Genomic DNA, 15488 nt, shown 5'->3' on the forward strand with positions numbered 1-15488 from the left:
AAACACTATTTGAAAATATTACAATTGTCAGATATCTGGTAAGTACATTTAATCTAAAAGACTTTTTCTTGAAATATAAATATCCATTTCTAATATGCATGTGGTAAGTTCCAAGTTATGAATCCAAAACTAATAAGTCTAAAAGCAATTGTTCATAATTATAAATTATAAATATTTTTACAGTATCAGTCTTGAACTCAGCTGATACTGAGTTGGGGATTGTTCCAGTAGCTGACTTTGCACTTATGCCCTGAATCCCTAATGAAAAAGTGTGAGCATGAGCTTGTTTAACTGGGTGATGTCCCAGCCATCATGAAATTCCATCATATTGTATCATTGTACGGTTGAAGCCAATAAGAATACACTTTGGTCAGGTAAATTGAAAATTTTGAGCCCATTCACATCTGCTCACTGTTTAGGTGGATACCTACTAACAGAATGTCCCATAAGAAGGTGAAGATTGGACATGAGGTAAGAAGTCCCAGTCACTTCTTTGCATTCCTTAAAAGGCTACTTAGAGTTCTCCTCCCAGTTTTCCAGCTTTCACTCATAAGCATCCCTGGTTTGAAAATCATGTATCAGAAACAAACGTATGTGCATGGATGCTTCTAACTTGCTTACACAGTCTCTGGAAACCACCACAAAACACTCAAAGCTGGCATTCCAATCTGTCTTAAAAGAAAAATATTCAACATTGGTATACCTCCAGTCATGATATATGGAATTGAAGCATGTTTTTGACTGACAAGTTGGGGTCTACCCACAGGAAAACTAAAAGATCACTGCTTTATTCTGCCAATCAAGACAGAAAGTACAATAATGAGTTAGAGCTCAGATCAGGGAGAGAGAGAGATGTTGTTTTAATCATTAACAGATGCAGAAATGGGTAGATCATGCTGCAAGAAATAATACTCAAGAATGGACAAAGATGATATTTGAATGGTATCCCAACAATGTAAAGACATGTTGAAGAGATAAGATTAAAGAGATAGCTGAAACTCAGCAGCAGTGAAAAGCTCAAGATAGGGAAAAATGGAGGACTTTGGGAGAGGCTTCCTCCGCCAATGGACAAAAAATAGCTAAAGAAGAAGAAGAAAAACATACATGCAAAAATAGTTTAGAAGTATAATTTAAGTTCAGCAAATATTTTTCTAGATCAAAATGTTTTCACACTATTTTATTTTTATTAGAGAATGATTATTTAGGGATAACGACACCTACTCATAAATAATATCTATTATTGTAATACATTTTAAATTATACACCTACTCATAAATAATATCTATTATTGTAATACATTTTAAATTACACACCTACTCATAAATAATAATAATGAAAATAATAATAATAATAATATCCATTACTGTAAATACATTTTGAAATAATACATTTATCTTATCAAGTTTGATGCAAATAATTATCTGAAGTATACCTGAAGTGGAAGTTCCTGGAATGGATCATTATCTTCCTTTTTGTTGAATAATTGTAAGACACTATTTTCAGAAAAGCGCACGTACACCTTCTTCCAAAATCGATTACCAGTTATTTTCTTCTTATTTGGCTGTCTCAACATCATTTCCCAGCCATCACCCTCAAACATTTTTGGAAACTCTTCAAGTGGTTGCGACGTATCATCATCAAAAAGTGGAGTTGAGGGACTCTCTTGTGAATCACTTCTTTTCACACCTGCTTCTCCTAAAGCAGGAGGTGGTTCCTTTTCATGGAGTGCAGCTGTTATCTCTGCTTCTGGTGAAGTAGAACTTTTTTTTTCAATATCAGTCACTGCTGATATGTCAAAATTCTGATCAAATGGATTAAACTTGGATGCTAATGGACTCTTAGTAGGGGTTTTTGGAGGTGGTGGAAGCAAAAGAGGTGGAACATCCAAGGAAGACTCTGATATATCCATTTTTTCCTTCATTTTTGGCTTTATGATTATTGAAAAATCTGGGCCTTCATCATCATCAAAGGAGTCTTGCGATGAATATTTTGACAAAAGCTTGGTAGGGGTATTTTCTGGAGGTTTAGTCATTGATAAAAATGGATCGAAAGCATCAACACTTCCAAAGCCTTCAATTACATGTTCACTTTCTTTATGTTTAGAACAAGGTGTGGTAAATGGATCAAAAATATCAACTCCTGTACTGACATCTTCAGTTTTCTCAATTGCTTGCTCAAACTTTGCTGCGAATGCTTCAAATGCAGCAGTATCTGTATAAGGAAGTGAATTCTTAACAGGCTCAAATGTCATCACTGAACTAGTGTCAAATGGATCATCCAGAAGTAATGTTTTGTCTTCTTTTGTTGTAGAAACAGAACTTAACAAGTCAAATTCACCAAACTGAATACCTTCTAACTTGGGGCTTATCACTTTTTCTGATAAATCAGGAGCCGGTACAATAGTACCACTTAAAAGGTCACCAGAAGAATGAATCTGATCATTAGAGCTGCATCTTGAACTTCTGTCTTTAACAGTACTGTCAAAAGGATTGACCAGTGACTCATCTACTTTGTTTATGCCACACTTATCATTCTCACTGAGATTAACCACACTTAACATATTATTGATATCATTTACTGCAACAGAATCTACAATACTATTATTTAAACTATCAGATCCAACAGAAGATAAAGGTAAATTATGTTTTGCATCTAATAAACCAAAAATGTTGGTAAATGGATCGCCTGATAATTGATTATTAACATCTACTGGCTCATTGGCACTGATATTTTCTGCTGCTACATCATGTTCTTTCTCACTTATACCAAAGAAATCCAATTCATCCAATGTGTCACTTGTTTTGTTTGTTTGAATTTCAATTTTGGAATTTAAGTGGGTAGCTTGTAAATTATCAGTGTGCAAAGGTGTTGATATTATGGCATTATCTTTTGATTCTAATAACAGCTGATCTTGTGAAGCACAAATTTTTTCATCATTTGAACACACAGGATCAGTATTATCTCCAAACTGGATATCAAAGGGATCTACAGCAACTGTGTCTCGAGAGGATCCTTGAACTTGACTTTCTGACAATTCACTTTTATTACTACCAAACAGATCCACAAGTTTAATATCCTTGTTAGCTGTATCAAGATCATCTGATAAAAGGAGATCAAATCCAAGAGTAGATTTAGTTTCGTTATCTGTTTTTTCAATATTAGATACTTCTGTTTCAGAAACATTTAAACCAAATGGATCCAAAAGAGATACTGGGTTTTCTACCATATCACTAGTAGTAGCTACCATATCAATAGTAGTGGTGGTAATAGCAGTAGTTGTAGTAGAGTCAAATGCATCATTCAGAAAATCTATTTCTTGTTTTATTGCAGTTGTTTCTACTTCAAATGGATTGGTGCTTATCCGCGAAGTACCAATCAACTTTTCAGTACTGTTGCCAGTTTCAAGAGTAAACAGGCTATTTTTTACACCTAGGTGTAATTCAGAACCTGAAAGAAAAGGATTACTCATTGTATCATTATCTATTAATGAACTAATATCTTGTAAATTTCCTTTTTTGTTAATATCTTTTACAACTTCATCTGGAGACAACACTGAGTGATTTTCAGAAAAACAAGATGGTATGGCATTTGTTGTTCGATTTTCTAAAACTGTTTCACTGGAATATTCTGTTGGTGCAGAATGGAAATGCTCCAGTGTTTCAACAAAGGAAGTATCAAATGGATCATCTTTTGTTACAAAATTTTCAGAATCCTGAACAACTGGTTCTGGAATTCTTTTAAGCAACAAATTAGCAGCATTATCAAGAAATGAGGTATCGAATGGATCAGGATCTTCTGATTCAGAATCTGCAAATACATCAATAGTTGGCTGTGAAGTTATAAGTTCACTCTTCTTATCTGAAAGAAATTCCTCTAACAGAGAAAGTGATGAAGACTGTTCATGGGAGTTCTTAGTTACTTCACCTGTATATGATGGTATGTCTCCAATTAGCAAATTCTTTGCATTATTTTCATTTAATTCTGATTTCACTTTAGGTGGAGGAGGCCTTGGAGGCTTCCCAACTACATTTTCTGTTTTCCGTTCAGCAGTGTCATTAGTTCCAAAAGAAAGAGGAGCATCTTCAAAATGTACCCAAGACTGCACTGCTGGTGGGAGTGCAACTTCGTCATCAGAATCAGAAAAATCTTGTTTATTAAGCACAGATATGGCACTACTGTCTTTAAGCTTACTGAGTGTACTTTGTGTTTTCTGAACAGTATCTTGAACACGCTCAGTTAACTGTTGAAAAAACTGCCACTCTTCAGTATTCCTTTGTGATTTTTCAATTTTGCCATTTTCTTCCTGTACAGGCTGTTGAACTGATGTGATTACATCAAAATCATCTTCTTTATCATGTCCTTTTTTGTGATGCTTTATTTTTTTCTTTATAAAATTCATCTCCTGGAACTATTCTGCAGAAAATTAAAAAACAAAAAAAATAAATAAATTATATTTTAAGTAGCTAGGAGAGATAGAGAGAGAGAGAGAGAGAGTGTGTGTGTGTGTGTGTGTGTGTGTGTGTGTGTGTGTGTGTGTGTGTGTGTGTGTGTGTGTGTGTGTGTGTGTGTGTGTGTGTTTTACTGAACACTTGAAATTTCATGAACTGTGTATGCTTCTTGTCTCAAAAACAAAGAAATCTATATACATCATGTGTGTACAAATACTGGTATTGATAGGAAGGAGAGATGAAAACGTATATGATATAATGACTAAAATAATTTGATTACTATTTCCTATATTTCATCAAATTCAAATCCAACAAAAAAACAATACACGGAAAAATGTGTGTGTGCATGTAGGCACTACATGAGTAAGCAAGGCTGAAGTGAAGAAAAAACATGATCTAAAGCATGATATAAAGTGCGAAATGGTATCATATGGGTGATCTTGGTCACTGAACTGATAGTCTGAGGATGGGTGGTTTCAGATGTGAAGCAGTCTTATGCATGATTTATCAACATTAGGATAGTTTATTAAGCAGAAGAGAGATTCAAAGCAAACCTTTCATCCTTCTGTTTCTTTCTGTAAAGTAAAGTAGCTTTTTTTTTCCAGCAGATTCTGTAGCAGGTAGTCAAAGTATGGTCTTCAAGTCTGAAGCAGTCATCTTTAATTTATTGTATAGTCAAGTGAAAAAATTTTCAACAAAACAAATTATTATCTAGGAATTCCATGAAGTCATGAAACAACTCACTGTTGAAAGTGGAACATAACACAAAACCTATCATACTATTCCTTAAACTCGTTCACTGTCTGCACCCCTCACTCTCTTGGAAAATTCATTTCATGCTTTTATCACTGTCTTCTTACTCATTACTTCCATTTTTAACTTCCAAGGATGACCTAGTCCTTGCTTCTTCTATCATATGAACCCCCCCCCCCCAGTGCCAATACAGTAAATACCTCTAAACAGCCTCACTCTCTTGGAAAATTCATTTCATGCTTTTATCACTGTCTTCTTACTCATTACTTCCATTTTTAACTTCCAAGGATGACCTAGTCCTTGCTTCTTCTATCATATGAAACCCCCCCCCCCAGTGCCAATACAGTAAATACCTCTAAACAGCCTAATGTCTGTCTGAATCATGTCAATGCTTCATGTTCTATCCACAAGATTCTGCAAAGAATCCTCATAAAAAACATTCTGCAGTCCTGATATCATTTTTGTTATCCACCTCTGTATACTGCCCAGAAATACTTCAGCTCCTTAAAATCCTGATGATCATATCTGTACATAGTAAGTGGATATGGTTTGATCAGAGCATTATATAATGGCACTACCATGGCCATGTCCTCTAATGTATTGCAGTAGTCCTTTGATTTATCTTCACCAGTTCTTTAACATGATCCCTAAACTTCCATTTCTATCTACAGTTATTCCAAGATCCTCTGTTTCCTCCATTTCTTCTAGAATAGATCCAGTAAGCAAGTATGCAGCCTTCCATCTGTGGATTCCAAACTTCAAAACCTTACAGTTAACTGTGACATCTCCCTTTAATCAAATCTTTCTGAGGTATCAAAGTTTACATCATATAGCTGAATAACTCCCTGCAATCTAAGGATGACATAGTTGACATAAAGGTTGAACAGTAATGGCTCTGGAATCAAGTTCCTGTGGAACCCAACTTAACACTGATAGGTATTATTGTTATTATCCTAAGACCCATGAGGAGTCACAGACTCATCTAGGAGGTCCCTTTTGTCATACACACAGCTCATCATACCATCTCTTAAACACATTTCTCTGCAGACACCACACTCTCAGGCAATGCATTCCATTCATTCCCAACTCAGTGAAAAAAATCAGCTTCTGCCACTCCCTCCTTATATAGCTACCAGGGATGACCTTTTGTTCTCCTCCAATCTCCCACCATTTCATGGAAAACCTTAACGTTAATCTTATAACAGCCCTTTACTAACTTGTACATTTCTATCATATCACCCCCTATTTCTCCTATCCACTAGACTCTGCAAATTGCATCATCTGAACCTTTCTTCATATTCAATGTTCAGAGAATAGAAACTATTCTAGTCAATCACCTCTGGATACTCTCCAACATCTCTTCATCCTTTTGAAAACCAGGTGACCAAATCTGTGCACAATAGTCCATATGTGGCCTAATCAGGGCCTCATGCAATGGAACCTGAATCTCCTTACTTCTACAAGTCAGTGTCTTCCACATTATTCCCAGAATTCATTGTGTTGTCCTCACACTTTAGAAATATGTCCTCTAAATTTCAGATACTTATCCAATATCATCCCAAGATCTTTTGTTTCCTCCACCTTAACAACATGTCCCCACCAAGAGTAAATTCTACATCCCATCTTTGTTTTCTAAATTCACAACATTTAAACTGGCTTCCCTACATCCAGTGCCCATTCACTCAGTCTATTCAAATCTTCTTGTAAGGCCACAATATCTGCTCTACTCCTCAGCAGAGTTTTAGATAGTTCTGGAATATTAACCAAGCAGCACTGATCTTCTTTCCACCCAACAGCTCCAAGCTGTCTAGTGAGCCTCTCATAATCACCAAAGTTGTAGTTCAACATATACGCTTTCCTCGCAGAAGTACTCACATGGCCAGCAACCACCCAGGTAATCACTTAATGGTCGCTCTCACCAACTTGAGAGAGATTGGACACCTCATTTATAACTACATTCTTTGATGAGATGATCAAATCCAAGATCTTCAATCCTCATATGCCCTCAGTCACATAATGCATGAGGTAGTTGTCCCTCCAAAACTCAAGAAACTCAGTTTCTTGAGTTTTGGAGGGACTTCCATTTGCTATCTCATTATCCCAATCTATATCGCCATAATTAAAATCACCTTTTCCCATTTGCTTGGCTAATTTGCATATACATTTCCCGGTCACTACCCTCCACATTACCAAGTCTATAGCAATACTCAACAAAGTATTTCATTCTATTCACCTGCATCTCACGTCATACTGCCTATACCACTATTTCCACCTTGCATCTTTACATTGTGCTGACATCACTCTTTTTCTGTCATCAATAGCACTCCACCTCCTTTTTTACTTTCTATCTTTATGGACTACATCATACTCTTCCATCTCTATTTCTGTGAGGATGTCATTCTCATTTAACCATGTCTCACTTATTCCAACAATTTTTGGGTGAACAAACTCAATCATTGCAACCATTTCATTTCATTTCCTTGTTTCTGATACTTCTAGCATTCGTATACTATGTAAAAGCTCATTTCTGGATCTATAACAAGTTTCACTGATACCACTTATTAGATGTGGTCTGGGTAGTGGCCCGTCCCATAAGGCATTGCATTATACATATCCGAAAGAGTGTGTGCTTTGCATTATGGGATACTAAGGAAACTGATAGGCTCTATATACAAGTATATACATTAGGCTCTATATACAAGTATATACATTAGGCTCTATATACAAGTATCCCAGTTGTGAAGATACTTCATGCACAAAGTTTGTTTGCTTACACTTGGATAAAGAATTAAACCAAGAATATTACTTCTTAGCATCTTTAACTTATAGCTGTGTGTGTGTGTGTGTATGGATGGGTGGGTGAGTAGTTGTTTACTTTATGCTAAAAAGCAACCAGATAATCGAAACAAGGAAGTCCGTTAAGAAATCTATGCTGATGTTCATAAATAATATTACCCTAATCTGTCCAATTCTCTATAATACAAGCTCTTACCAATTTTTCTAGAGCTTCTCAAATACACAAGATATAAAAATTTGTCTATAGTTTGATATCTCCATTGTTCAAAATATGTCCTCTTCATTTATTTCTAATTCTTTAACCTTCTCTATCCCTCTAGGAATAAAACCTGCTTAACCAAGGTCAAACATTATAATAAAATGATCATTAAACAGATTGTACAACAATATCTGCATTGGTCACCTAAACTCCACCTCAACCCTGTAAGGTCATTCATCCACAATAATTTTTTCCAGGCAATCTAGCAGAAGAACATTAAACATTGCTACCTTAGATTGGAAGACCTGCATTCAATTCTTGTTGTGATGGGAGGAATCTTTATATGGGCTTTTATAAAATGAAGGTGAGTTAGCCAATCTCATACAGAGAAAGTAGGATTTTTTCCCTTCCAGAAACGCAAGTTTTTCATTCCCATGTACAGGCAAATCGGCCACGATGCAATTTACAGACAAAAATACTGTTGTTGGTGGTGTTGATGGGTAGCAGATTGGTAGTAATGTGGTTGAGTGTAATTGGAGAATTAAGTAACAGACATGGAGAGAGGGGTATTGTGGAGTAGAGTACCCTCTCACAATGAGTCCTTGGTCTCCTTGGCAGTGTCACTTAATAATATTTATTAATAATAACTGTTTGAGTCCTTGGATCACAGTGCTCATTTATTCTCATATTCCGATTTTGTCCTCCTTACTAATCTAGTTATTTTCCAAGCTCGACTGTTAAATTACTCCTACTGCTGTTCTCCACTTCACTCTTCATCTTTTCCGATAATCTCTTTTCATCCACAATTTTCTGCTGATTTCTATATATCCATTTTACTACAAATCTGTTTACCTTTTTCAATCAAGGTATTCAACAATTTGCAATATCTTCCAATAAAATTTTTTCAGCTATCTCCCTACTGACTTCTCTTCTTTTAAATAATTCCATACACTGTACTGGATTAAAGTGGTTTCTAAATCTATTACAATCACCTGCGTTATAATTCCACATAACTTCCTTCCTTCCTTCTTAATACTTCTGTATGACTATTTATCCTCCAAGTCAAAATTACAAGGTCAATCTCACTAAATGGGATCATCAGTGATATTCAATCTTAATCAGATTCTCAAGCCCAACAGGATAATAAACTCTTTATTATCCTGTTCTTTACACCTCATGCTGCCTAAGACATTTTTTGCTCGAAGAATTCCAGAAATTCAATTTGCTCAGGAAGTATTTCACATGCAGACTTTGTTTGCATGTGCTTGGAAACAGAATAAAATCAAGATTACAATCAAAATTACCAAGTGAAAAAAACTTTCTACAATTATCACTAATCCAGAATATTTTAAAAATATGGTGATATACCATTGTACTACTTATATATGGCAAATATATGACTTCTGCATTGATTCAACCTTATATTCCAGAATCTGGTTCTCAATGATGTTACCTTAATAAAGGTTGAAATCAGTCTGGGTAGTGTTCCCTTCTCATAGTGCACAGCAATGTATGCATCCAAAAGAAAGTGATATTAATGCAACTAATGCGTAGTCAGCCTGGTCGTGAATATACTTCAAATGACAACTCTGTTTGCTTATACTTGAGTATGGGATTAAAACAAGAATATAATTACTTGTCTATTATAGTTTTGACATCTAGAATATTTTTATCTTCCGTTTTCATGCCAGCTATCATCTTTGATTCCTTTTGCAGTAGCATTTCCTTCATTTCTAAGCCTTCACAATAGCATTCAGCACATTTTACTACCTTGCTGATATCTAGCTTCTATAGTGACCACAGTCTTAGAATAAAACTTTTGTTTAGCTACTTTTACGCATTGCTTCACATTCTTACATTTTTCTACTTATTCTCTCAGAGCACATATTGGCTTAATTATTGGTATAAAAATATCTCTCTAGTATCAAGTGGGACCTCCTGTGATCAGTCTTTTGACTCCATGGAGGCTTAATAATAATAATAATCTTTCTAGTAGTAAGACTTATACGCTGGTTAGACATAACTGGTAATTAATTTACGGAATTAACAACGCATATGAAGTATTTAATTAAAGATAACTTTAATGAATCACTTCTATATTTCGGCAATGTCACATTGCCATCTTCAGGAACATAAAGATATGGTATGTGCACTAAGGAACTAACAAATTTGGAAAACTAACAAACTAACAAAGGAACTAACTAACGATTTGCTTTGTTAGTTCCTTAGTGCACATACCATATCTTTATGTTCCTGAAGATGGCAATGTGACATTGCCGAAATATAGAAGTGATTCATTAAAGTTATCTTTAATTAAATACTTCATATGCGTTATTAATTCCGTAAATTAATTACCAGTAATAATAATCTTTGTTATGACTTTCAAGCTAAACATGAATAGAAACGGGTATTATATTCAATAATGAAACATGCATGCACATACATGATATAGTGTGTCACGGTCTAATTACATCAAGGTTCCAGTAAAAATAACTTTAACAAAAAGATTGAAAAAAATTAATAATAAATATATATTTTTTTATGGGCAGGAGCAACATGAAAGGTTATTTGCAAATCTATAGTACATTTTGTAACATGGGTGGACTATATATATATATAATCACAAGGGCACACGTTATCTCAACTGTTATTCAACATCTGTTTCTCTTACATTATGAAGAAAAGTTACATTAAACTTAATAGCAAAATCAGAGTTATTTAACTTAACTCTCTGTTATACTTCAAGATAAATCCAGTGCAAATCTTCACAACGATTTTTAACCGTAAAACAGATATTATACTTCTACTTTTATTACACTTTTTTTTAAATTATTCTGTTTTATTATTATTATTTATTGTTATACTTTTTTGGTATGGAAAGAACAATAAAAAGACAAATACCATGAAAACACACAGAAAAACAAACCGCCTTCTCAATGGAGAACTCACAAGACGATGAAACCCTTTGCAATATTTAGGCACAATTTTTAGTAACGTTGGCAAATTGATTTAGAAATAGATAATGGAATAGACAGCTGGTAAGGTGAGGGAAACCATCATCATCATCAGTGCCCATGGAGTCAATGCCCATTGATGCCAGATGCCTTTGTCACCATTCTTTGCCATTTCTCACTGTCCAATTGCGAGATGACTGAAATTCTGCAAACTCTTTCCACACCACTCCTTCACATCATCTACTCACTCTCATCTTGGCCATCCACTTTTGCTGGTATCATCCATTGCCAAACATCAAGGTTTATTGATCTTTCTGATGTTATCCATCCTGCAGATATCTGTTTATTTATACATCTATTGCACCAAACATCAAGGTATGATCTTTCTACTATTATTCATCCTGTGGATATATCTAAGAAACTTAAGTTTCCTTCAAATTATTTTCTGCATTAGATTCTCTATGCATAGTTTACTATTTATATACAGTTCTTTGTTATCTTTCGCACAAATCCAATTCATATAATCTTTTTTTTTATAACATGTTCTATCAAAAGCCAATATTTGTCTCACAGAGTCTTTGATCATTAATCTCTCACAACCATCGAGAGCTGTGAATATACATTTCCAGCAGTCCTAGCTTTATTGCAAGCTTAGTGATTTACTTTTCCACATCTTATCTGCTGCCTGTAGGTTTGCTTTTTTTTTTAATTATCAAAGATGTTATCTCTTTTATTTTCCACTCTAAATTGTTCATCATGTTACACCCAAGGTACATGATGTTTCTAATCACTTCTGATTAGTGTCCATTGATCTTTATTTGCTTTTTCATCCTCTTCTTTCTGAATGTCACTGTTTTAGTTTTTCAATGTTCATTATCAACCTACATCTCATTTTCTTGTTCACTTAACTTCAGCACTGTTCTTTCTAGTTTGTCATCTTCAATAATGATCATGTCATCTGCAAACTGTAAATTACTGATTTTTGTACCTTGAAATGAGATTCTCCTTACATTCTTCTTCTTTATGACATCCATTGTTCTTTCCAAAACCACGAAAGATGATTAGGGATATTGGGTCTCCTTTTCTCATGCCTCTTGTTGTCCAGAGCCATCTTCCTGTTACTCCACAATTTCTTACAGTAGCATCTACATTATCATTGATATTTTGCAACAGGCCTATCAGGTTCCTGTCCACTCCATAAGATTCAATGTCACATGTATTCCATGGTTAATTTGCCATGTCATACCTAAGTGAATAATTGTTTTTCTTCTATATATCTCTTTATATGCAATTCCAGATGCAAATATCTTAATTTAATGTTAGTGATAATTTAAAGTTTGTAATTTTCTTGTTAAACCTGCTTCGAGCTTTGCACTGCTTTGCCTTTTAAGCTAAGCTAATTTAAAATTATGTTAATGACTATGTTCTCAGTTGCCACTGTCCTAATAGTAACCCTCCATATGGGGCACCTGTTCGTAGTGGAGGGGACCTCCCAGTGATGGTACTGACCCTTTTCATTCTTCCTCTTTTTCTTTGCTTTTCTTCCCATATTCTTTGCACTACTTCTCCTGAGTCTTTTACACTATCCTTTTTCCAGACCGCCATCACTGGGATCCAATGCCCTGCCGCCGTGTTTGCCGTGCGGTGTGACCTGTGGACATCTGGAAAGGGGGATCCTGGTAGTCTTGTACTACTTTGGCCCCCCTGCTTCAGCAAGACAGGTGGTCCTGGATGGCCCAGCCAGGATCAATCGGCTAGTGGGCTTCCTGCAAGGGTCAATGGTGTTGCAGTAAGTCTCTAACCCCATGGTCCGAGGTCGGGATCCTAGACCTGCTGCAGTGCCGGTATAGCGTCCAGGGTAGCCCTGACGTTCCATTCCTGAGCGCAGTCTTTGCTTGCCGGGTAGTGGGTGTCCACGTATGGCTCCATGGTGGGTGGGGAGCTCTGGCAGCAAATCAAAAATTCCTTAAATATGAATTTTTCATCCCCAAATGTTTCAGGGACCCTAACAAAGTCCCAACCAAGTACTGATAATATAGACACAGCATATGGAAACAGAAGTAAGAAACAAAAGATATCGGATACTAACATAAATGTACCAACCTTTTTAATCATTCATGCAACAGGGGAAAAATCAATTGGGAAAATGTCATCCTTCTTTATCCAAAAAGGTTTAGAAGGACTGGCGGGACCTCCCAAAACTGTCAAGAAATTGCGTTCTGGTGATATCCTCGTGGAAACAACATTCCGAGAAACTACAAACAGCAACGACAACGGGTGCAATACAAATTGCAGTAACACCTCACAGAACACTCAATTCCAGTAGAGGAGTGATATTAGAATGGGATCTCCTTGAAGTTCCTGATGAGGAGATATGTTCAGAGCTTAAAGATCGAGGAGTGACAGGTGTGAGGCACATCCTGATATGCAGGGATGGTCGCCTGGTCTCAACCAAGAACATCATCCTTACTTTTGATACACCTAGGTGTCCGACATCTGTAAAAGCAGGGTATCTCAGCTGTCCTGTTAGAATGTATATTCCTAACCCACTGAGATGCTTTAAATGTCAAAGATATGGACATGCCCAAACAAACAAATTATATAACATTAAACCTGAAATTAAACACTGGCATTCTAGTCAACGTGCAAAGAGAAGGGAGGAGGTTGTCCTTGCTAGGCTCCGCATAGGTCACAGTCACCTTATGCATCCTCATTTACTGAGAGCTGAAGACCCTCCCATATGTGAAAAATGCAACACACATCTCACTATTCATCATATTCTGGTAGATAATCAAACATTTACATGAGAGAGGAATGAAATTTTCACCTATCTAACCAAGCCACATACGTTCAGGGAAATGCTAGCAGACTCAGGCAAATTGCATGATGTTTTTAATTTTTTAGAAAGAATTAATTTGTACAAACACATTTGACCATAAATTTGTTTATATGTAAATACTTTTTTTTTTGCTTAACTTTTATACATATATATTATTCATTAGGTTAAATCTGACCAATTATGTATTACCATGGGCCTTGATCTTGTATATTTGTATCACCCTGCTTTAATTTTGTTAATATGTAAATACCATAATGCTAAACTTAAATTTTATGCATCAATGCTGTATAATAATTCCTTTCTGACTATTTAAGTATTAGTATAATAACATTTGTTGTAATCTTACTATATGTAGATACTGCTTTCCTTGACGTGCATGTATATGCATATGTTAACCTATAGTTATCTATTTATGTACTGCTAAAACCTCTGCAGTAATTTTGTTTATATGTAGATACTGCATCACTTAACATACATTTTGTGTATGCATCTTATTTACTACTTTATTTTTCGAATAATCATGTAGTGCTGTAGGACATCTTACTTATTTGTGTACTTTCTAGTAATTCTGTTTATATGTATTCTAAATTCTGTTTCTACTGCATTGCTAAATTTAATTTTCATCCATGCATATTGTATAATAATCCCTTTTTGCCTATTTTTGTACTGCTATAAAGGCATCTGTTATAATTTTACATATATGTAGATACTGCATTCCTTGGCTTAGTGTTTCATATATTATGTATTAACTTATATTGTTAACTATTTTTGCACTACTGTAATAACCTCTGACCCCGTGTGTTGCTGTGCCCTCTGCAGCAGTTCTGTTTACCTAGTGATGCTGCTTTGTGAAACTAGATTCTTGTAGAGACATATTGTTTACAATTTTCTGTAAATGCTAATGTTGTAACCTTTAGTATGGCACAGTATGACCTTTTGTAGTTTTTGTGCCAAATAAAGTATAAACCAACCAACCTAATAGTACCATACCACGTGACTGGCTGGAGAGTAGCAGAAGCACTGTGTTCAGTTCTTTCTTACTTCATGTAGCTTCAGTGCTCGCTATGTGTTTTCACTCTGATGATGCAATCAGATGCTCGTCATGAAATATTAGTGGTGTATACATTAAATTCTTTATTTTATTAGATAATTTTATGTGTATAGCTAGTCATTTAACCATGTAAAATCAAAAGCTGTCCAACTGCAAACATACTGAACAAACTTCGCATAATCCTCCGTCATCCTTCACTTCCAGTTCACGTGAACTGGAAGTAGTTAGAAACGTCATGTACCTTGGGTGTAACACGACGAAAATTTAGACTGGAAAATTGTGATAACATCCTGGATAACAAAAAAAAAAAAAAAAAAAAAAATTAAACAAATTTCTCATCACCCTCCTTCTTCCATCCACCTCTATTCTTTGGAACAATCACACCATACTGTTTTTTACCCACTGAATACAACCTCTAACTCTTTAAGAAACATATCAATAGATTACT

General features: G+C 35.3%; 1 protein-coding gene across 2 annotated transcripts in view; it reads right to left on the bottom strand.

The window, feature by feature from the left end:
- The window catches only part of LOC150102730 (uncharacterized), a 326709-nt gene that overhangs the window by 293468 nt on the left and 17753 nt on the right, over positions 1-15488 (bottom strand). For both annotated transcript variants that reach the window (XM_090398982.1, XM_090398983.1), the window contains exon 2: positions 1433-4413. In XM_090398982.1, the coding sequence (XP_090255108.1) occupies positions 1433-4399 (2967 nt within the window). In that variant the 5' untranslated portion in view covers positions 4400-4413. The remainder of the gene's footprint in view (positions 1-1432; positions 4414-15488) is intronic.

This window comes from Typopeltis vanoorti, chromosome 10 (assembly GCF_054136105.1).
Source record: "Typopeltis vanoorti isolate ZY-2024b chromosome 10, IOZ_Tvanoo_1.0, whole genome shotgun sequence".
Lineage (NCBI taxonomy): Eukaryota > Metazoa > Arthropoda > Arachnida > Uropygi > Thelyphonidae > Typopeltis > Typopeltis vanoorti.